Source organism: Benincasa hispida, chromosome 9, assembly GCF_027475165.1.
Source record: "Benincasa hispida cultivar pf3 chromosome 9, pf3_genome.v1.1, whole genome shotgun sequence".
Classification (NCBI taxonomy): domain Eukaryota; kingdom Viridiplantae; phylum Streptophyta; class Magnoliopsida; order Cucurbitales; family Cucurbitaceae; genus Benincasa; species Benincasa hispida.
Window position 1 is genome coordinate 36,747,406 of NC_143486.1, and position 8,470 is coordinate 36,755,875.

General features: G+C 33.2%; 1 protein-coding gene across 1 annotated transcript; it reads right to left on the reverse strand.

Annotated features, from left to right (window-relative positions):
* Nucleotides 1-4,159, reverse strand: LOC120087172 (uncharacterized). The gene is made up of 5 exons (XM_039044077.2): nucleotides 3,801-4,159; nucleotides 2,862-2,955; nucleotides 2,617-2,714; nucleotides 684-1,000; nucleotides 1-589 (listed from the first exon to the last, which is right to left on the reverse strand). Exons 2-5 carry the CDS (start codon nucleotides 2,868-2,870, stop codon nucleotides 204-206), a joined length of 810 nt encoding a protein of 269 aa, XP_038900005.1. The 5' UTR covers nucleotides 2,871-2,955; nucleotides 3,801-4,159; the 3' UTR covers nucleotides 1-203.
* Between the last annotated feature and the right edge of the window lie 4,311 nt (nucleotides 4,160-8,470).

Below are 8,470 nucleotides of genomic sequence, written 5' to 3' on the forward strand. Positions count from 1 at the left end.
TGCAGAGACTAAAATGTTACTTCAGTTTTCCACAACTTCCTTTCCTAGACCAATCCATCCAGTAACACAGGTTTGCTTTTACCTCTATAATTAATATCGTATGGTTTTGCATGGCTGTTGGGTCATCTTTAAACCCACAAAATAATACATCCCTTCTCTGCAAACGTACAGTCAAATAATAATTCAATCATATATGATAGTAACTACCCTTGAGAAAGGGTAGCATGCCCATACTTCTGCATCACTCTTTTTGTTGCCAATGCTGCCGCTTCACTCGCACGCAATGTCCCCGTTGCCATGATTGCCGCAAATTCTCTACCAATCTCTTCCTGCACCTTACTACGAGCATCTCCAAGTGGGTCGGCAATCCCATTCGTATTTGATTTCTGCTGTCCTGCAGGTGTTGTCTTCTTAAGTGGCTTGGCTTCATCTTCCTCCGACTTTGCTTTGATATCATCCCGAGTCCTAGAGCTATTAGAACCCGATGACGATGATGATCTAGGGACATTAGCTGCAGCAGGATTGAACTGCGGAGCCATTGGAACTGCACCTGCCTTCAATGTAGCTTCCAGGTTCTGAATCATGGGCACTGGAGAAGAAATGATGTTTCGTTAAGTGAACATGAATTTATCAGACACAACTGATGAATGAATAGTGAGAGCATGGTTGTTAAAATTACTTACATACGAGGGCACCCATGGGACTGCTCATAACTATGTTAGGGAGGTCAAGAATGTAATCAGGAATGGTTGCACCGACTAAAAATTGTGCAACTTCATTACTGAAGTTGTTGCAATTATGTGAGAGTAAACTATAGGTTTCGGTGGTGTACCGAGGGCTGATTTCCTCCAAGTACATCTCGAAGACGTCCTTGGGGACATGTGTCGTTCCTAAATCTATCGATCGCATTGGTTTTCCATATGGAGTTCTTCCAGCAGGATTATGTTGAATACCTCCACCAAAATAATATTCATTGCCATACACAACAATTCCTGTGTGCCTGTCAAATTCAAAATTGGACCAAAACATACCAAGTAATCCGAATCAGAACAGAACTCTCTTTACCCAAAAGAATAGGGAAGAATTTTCTACCTGTAACTATCAATTATCAAACGAGATTCATATGAAAATACAATGCGGAAGCCTAAACTGAGTTATTCACATACATTACCAGAAAGATTACTCAACATTAGAGATTAAATGTGACACCAACTACAGACAACTAAAGAGACGACAGACATGTTTGGAGTGACTTTCAAATAAGTAAAAGGCTCTAACTCAACAATGTTCAACCAAGACTGCAAGCGCCATACGAAAACGAAGGTTCCAAGATGCAAAGTTGCAAATTTCTATAAATATGCACTAGAACCGAGGAAATTCATTCAAGAATCGAAGACAGACAATACTGGAGTATTTGGAAATCTACAATGACAGGAAAAACTACATTTATAACTAATATCATTGTGGAACTTTTTTTGCTTATAGTTTTAATTTAACAAAGTATCTCATGACTGCTACAAAGTTACAGGCTTCCACATATGCATCAAAATGCAATCCCTAGAATTATAATACAACAGTCGTACAAAAAGCAATCCAAAATTGATGACATGATGATAAATGAACCAAGAGCTACATTAATTATCACTCAAAAACCAAAACTTCAGCACCATGCAAAGTGAAAAGCAAACACAGTTGGAATTAGGTGCGTTTCATTTAAGGGAAATATACTATCGTGTGATTCATAGTGCATATACAAACAGAGATAAATTTCAAATCCACATTTTTCTTTGCTATATATAAAAGCTATAGTTGGAAACAAAAGGGAACAAGAAACAAGGCTGGAGCATGATGGATAATAGAAGAATACAATACCAAAAGCTACTACCCCATTTGATAACTATTTTATTTTTTATTTTTGATTTTTAAAAATCGAGCTCACTACTTCGCGTGTCTTTATTTTGTTATAAACTATTAAGAAATGTTCTCAAAAATCCAAGCAAAGTTTTAAAAACAAAAGAAAATAGCTGTCAAAAGTTTGTTTATGTTGAATTCGGCTATGAATTCAAATGTTTACTTATGGCAGATGAAAATCATGCAAAAGAAATGGTGAAAGAAAAAAAAAAATACAATTTTCAAAGACCAAAAAAAACACACACAGAGAGTTATCAAACAAAGCGTACATGATGCATGGTTTAAAGATATCTAAAGAAATTCATACACTATAGCTTCTAAATTCAAGCTAAAAATCCAAATTAGATAACTAATAAAAAGACTAACTAGGTATATTCCAAATACTAATCCATTCGCCTCATAACAAAGCACAAACATTTAGACTCCATTTAGAAACCAACTTGTTTAGTTTTCGAATTTTAAAAGCTAAATAAAGTAATTTTTGGAAACTTTATTTCGTTTTTGAAATTTTGCTTAAAATTCCAATGTGTCTTAAATGTATTTTTAAAGTAGAAAATTTAGCGAAAAATTTGTATCCAAACAAACATAATTTTCAAAAACGAAAAACCAAAAACAAAATTGTTATCAAACAGAACTTTAGCATATAATATTAACTACACTATACCCATTTGTCTACTAAACTTGGAGACTGAAGTAATGACTTACCATATGGCCTCTATTGGTCTTCCAAGGAAGGCACCGGAAAGTTGCCGCGCTAGACCTTGGCTCAAGTCATAAACATTCAAAGTGACCTTGTGACCCTCCTGCAACAGATTCCATAAGTTCAAAGAAAATATAAAGGAATCAGCTTCCAAACAACATAAGGCACAAACGAGGGGAGAAGAAATTCAAAGAAATTCAAGTCTATAAGAGGAAATTTAGCAGAATTAAAAGGTGTCAGCCTGCATTACCTCAGCCATAGCTCAAAAAATCGACCAACAGTTGTTTTTATTATCTTCAATTGCTCAAGGAAGCAAAATCACCGACAATAAGAAATGGATGACCCTACGCAAATCACAACAACAAAATGATAAGATACAATATCAAGAAAAAGAAAACGTACATCAATATCATCCCGTTTCATAATCATTTCCTTTTTAATTTATGAAAATTGAGCTTGTTTCCTCACAATTTCTTTGAGGGTATTCATCTTTCTAAAGGCAAAATTTGGATTCTTAGTCAAATTCCAAAAACAAAAACGACCAGTTTAGTTTTCAACTTGGCAAGAATTTTGAAAGTGGAAAGTAGATATTTGACAAAGAACCTCATGGGTGAGTGTAAGAAGAGTTAGGCCTAAGAAACTTACACCAATCCAATAAAATAAGACCTACACCGACAAAGAAATATTAAGCCTAACAATATTCCAACCTTATTCATAGATCTCTCCACATCCCCAAAAGTCCTATTATTCCTCTCTAGCCAAATATCCCATTTCATTTAAAAAACACAAGGACTCTGCCTTCAATCCAGAATAGCGGATTCAAGAAACCCTCCTCAATCTTAGAACAACATCCTCTGTTACGAGTCAATTCACAAAACACAGCACCTTAAAACTATCGCAACAAGACAGATCTCCACGCACATTACCAATAGACTAAAAAATTGAAGGAATCCAAAATACAGGTTAAATATAAGGAAAGATCCGCATTGTAATCCACTGAATAATAATGTTCAAGAGAATTCCATTGCTGAAAAGTGAAAACCCAACTCGGATTCAAACTCGAGGATACCAAATGATTGAAAAAACAGAAAATGCAAAAGACCCACGAAGCAATAGAATAAAATTCCCAATCAAGAAGCAAAATGCAAGAAACGCATAAAAAAATTGATCGAAAAAGAGAGAAACGAACCTGAGAAAGGTAGCGAAATAGAGGCGATGCGTTTGCTAGAAAATACAGAACGAAATAACGAATTAGTCAGATGGAAGTGCTTTTATAATTGGAAAAGTAAGCAGAGCCATTGGAATTGTCTATGGCTTTCTAGAATCTACCATTCCACCGGTAATTATTTTTCCTTTTTCTTGAAATGCAAGCGTTTGAAAAGTCAACTTTTTATTTTTTATTTTAGGCAAAACAGAGCAAACAAACCAACCCCACCAACGGGAACCAAGCCCTTTGGCTTAGAAACCATGCGGGGCTGCCATGGAAGCAAGCTTGTGCGCCTCTCCGTTTACAGAGAATTTTGGAGCGGAGAGTTCGAGCACGAGCACAAGTGGAAGAGTCAACGGGAACACAAATTGGGATTATTTGTACAAAAATCTCCCGTTTGCAGATATGGTATAGGAATGAACTCATGCAATCAACTATGTTATTGTTATAATGTATTTTTAGGTGATAACAAATAAATGAGGATGATGATTAATTTCATGCCCACACTACTAATATGTAACAAATATATATATTTCATTTTTTTTTCAAAGGTATTAGATTAAATGTGTGTAGAAAAATCGAACCTCTGACCTCAAAGTTGAGGGTAAAGATGTCTACGGGACAGGGTAGGGACAGAAAAGCCCCGCTTCCTTATTTCATTCCCCGTCCCCATGAATTTTCTAGTGGAAAAAAATTTCTCGCTTTTATTTTTCTCTAACATTTTTTTAAATTTCAATTAAATATATATTTTTTTTACAATTCTTCAAACATTTTCAATGGAATTTTCATTTAAATGAAATATTATCAATTTAGAGTATCCTATCTTAAATATTACAACATCTAAAGAATTAAAGTAATAAAAATCTTAAACTTAAATAATGAAATATCCATAATTATCTTAATAAAGTTACAAAATATATATATATATATATATATATATATATATTATATAGATTTATAATTTATATACAAAGTCGGGGTTGGGTCGAGGACGGGGAATATATTCCCCATCCCCGGCCGCTAATTATAAATGGGAAAAAAAATTCCCCACTCCCTCTCCCATACACGGGGATTTCCCACCACATTCAGGGCGGGTCTCCATGGTGTCCCGATCTCGCGGTTTTTTAGACATCTCTAAGTACAAACACTATATTAGTTGAGTTAAGTTCATTTTGACGTATATATATTTCAATTTCGAGGTCGAAAATTGATAGATATATGTATGTATGTTACACATAATGTCTATGCTATAACTTGTTCTCAAAGAAAAAAAAGTCTATGATACAACGATCTATTTTGATCAGCCCCTTACCAAAAAAATGGTTACATGCGCATACAACACCAATTGTAGAAATCCACCGATCCACATGTGATGTTTGTATAATGAACAATATTTGGTAGCTAGAAATGGATATGGGCCTCATATTCATATGGTGAGCTATGATAATGGTTAAAGATTCTAACATAACTAGGTTAATTAATAGACAATTGAGGATGTCATGACATATGATCTATGTCTATGTAAAAGTATGTATAATTAAAAATCCATTTTTTCTGGATGAACGCTCTAAATAGTTTAGTCAATAGATATTCACTCAGTAAATGGTATATTAAATCAATAAACATTTAGTAAAACAACTAGTTAGTCAAAGAAATCTGTTTCTATAAATACCTTGTAATTGTGAGAAATTCAATAGACTAAAAGGGTTCATTAAGAGAGTGAATCTAAGAGTTTGATATACTTAGTTTGTAAATGTTCTTCTTCTCCAAGAAATAAAATTTTTAAACTGCTCTTCACAGTGGATGTAGGTCAATTAAGAGCGAATCACTATAAAAACTTGTGCTCTATCTTCTTTTCTCTTCTCCTATATCTTCCTTTCTTTCTTCGTGAATGTTGGTATTAAGTTCATTCTACAAATATTACATAAGTGTGTTTGTGTGTAAAGAAGGTTATCAATTCTCGTTTTACATTACAAGCCATGTCACAAATTCAAAGACATTAATATTCAAAGAAAGGCAAAGAATCAACTTCTTGAAATTCCAAGAATCCTCAAATGGCAATAGCCAAATATGACATCGAAAAGTTCGAGAGGAAGTTTGATTTTGATCTTTGGAAAGCGAAGATCAAGACATTGCTAGGACAACAAAAGAGGCAATCCAAGATCCCACCAAACTTCTCACTACAATGACGGGAGAAGAAAAGCAAACAATCAAAGAAGTAGCCTACGGAACTATAATCTTGAATCTGAGTGATACTATATTGAGACAGGTAATCGATCTAGATACAATGTGCAAAGTCTGGGACAAACTAGATACACTGTACCTGTCAAATCTATACAAAACCGGAAAGATTGAAAGAATCAAAGGGGAAGGTGACATGGTATACTTGGGAAACAATAGTACACTTGCAAAGTTATTGGTAAAGGGTTTGAATCTCTAAAATTCAATGATAGTTCTATGAAATTACTTGGAAATCCAATGGAGTCTTGGGAATTTTCTTAATTTTGTTTGCTTATTTAATTTATGTACTACATCTCTCAAATGCCTTTGCAATCCAATGGAGTTTTGGAATTTTCCACATTCGCCATCCTCTGATTTTCACAAGCTTTTGAAGCAAATTGGAAGAATTGAAAACAGAGAAAACAATCCATCAATCAAAGCAAAAAGAAGCATAATTCAAGGACTTGAATTCAAAACGAAGGGATGAATAATTGGATGGAAGTTGAAATTGGGTAAATTGATGAGTTCGAGAGGTTTAGTTGCCTCTGATTGCACATGTATTTCATGTTGTTCAATCGGTTCGATAAAGATTTTAACTATTTTTAGTACAAGCTATTTATATAGCCTAAATGGTAAACAATATATATATATATATATAAATGACTCACTTAATTCTCTGTGTTTTGCATGACTCAGTTTATCGAAGATTTAAGTTGCTTTAGTACAATGCATCGTGTTATTAAGAACGAAGATTTTAACTTTTTATTTATTTATTTATTTTAAAATCTACTAGTTTTAATATAAGATATTTGTATAGAAAAATATGATAAAAGTTTTTACCCTTTTCGTGTAGAATCAAGTATGAAAATATTTGTCAATATATCAATATATCTGTAAATCGAAATATTCGATATCGATATTAAATATCCATAGATAAATCCTACATATTTTATTAATGCTTGCAAAATATAGAAAATGTCATCTATTTAGTCCAATATCTATAAATTAGTTTGAGGATTAAAAACAACATAAGTATTAGTCAAATTAATTTATAAATTTCATGATTTATAGAAATATCCATTGATATCGATATTTTGTCGATATGTCTATAAAATTGAAATGTCGACATCCATATTTTAATCTTTTGTAGAATGCATACATAGATTTAGTCTAATGAAGATTTTTAGTTAGTTTTAGTTAGAATAATATTTACGCTAAGGGCTATTTGAAACATTGAGTCGAGTTTTGAAGTCTAAAGTTACTATGTCAATTGAGTTAGGAAGTCTAGGGTGTAGAGTTATTTACGTTAGAGTTAGAAAATTTGTATTTGAAGTGTAGATTTGAGTTATTTTATTAAGGTATCTAAACATTTTTTTTTGTAATATAAAAAAGTATGATTTTTCGATGGTTATTTTATTTGCTTATTTTTTTTGTTTAACTCTTCAATTGTGCAAATATTTTTCCATTTTTTTTCATTCAATTGAGATGTCAACATACAACCTTCACATATATTTTACGATTTCTTACATGTCATCATTGTAATTGAGGTATAAAAAATACTCTTATTTCATATATAGAACAAAAGTACAACATATACTTCCATATTAGTGGAGTGTATGATTGTAATATGCACAAACTAAAAATACATATGTGTTTGGTTATGTTTTTTCAAAAGTGTTCTATACACAATTTTATTTGATTTGGCTATATACTCAAAGTTTTTCTGCTAATGTTAAGTTACTATATAAGGCTATTAACATGATGAGTTATATTTTTAATATTGTATTTAAAAACACATTCACTAGTCAATTTTGCAAGTTTTTTAGTATTTTAATTGGTTGAGTTGGTCATTAGAGTTAGTCGTTGCAGAGATGATTGATAAAGTTGATGGTCGAAGTTGGTTACCGGAGATGATCATTGAAGTTTGCCGTTGGAGGTAGTAGTCGTGTGGAGTTGAATGTTGGAGGCGTTGCGGAGATAATTTGCAAGAAGGTGGTCTTCGCTAGAGCTAGTCGCCGGAGGTGATCGTTGATGGAGATGACTATTGAAATATGTTGCTAAAGTAAGGCGATAGTAATTGCTGATGGTCGTTGTTGTCAGAGTTGGGCATTGGAGGTGGTTGCTGGAGTTTGCCACTAGAGGTCATCGTCAGAGATGATTGTTGTCAAAGTTGGTCATTTACAGTGGTCAGCAGGTGGAGTCATTGGAAACATGAGAGGGAGGGAGAAAGTAAGAGAAAAAAAATAGAGTTCCTCGATATGTGAAAAATCCAATAGTGAACACAGTTGAAATTAGTGAAGTTGAGTTATTAAACATCGACTTCTGAAGTGGGTGTAGGCCCAACACTGAATTGGATTAAAAAGTCAACTCAACATAAGTCAATACACAAAAAACCTTAGAACATTTGAATGGGAGTGAATGAATTGTGGGAC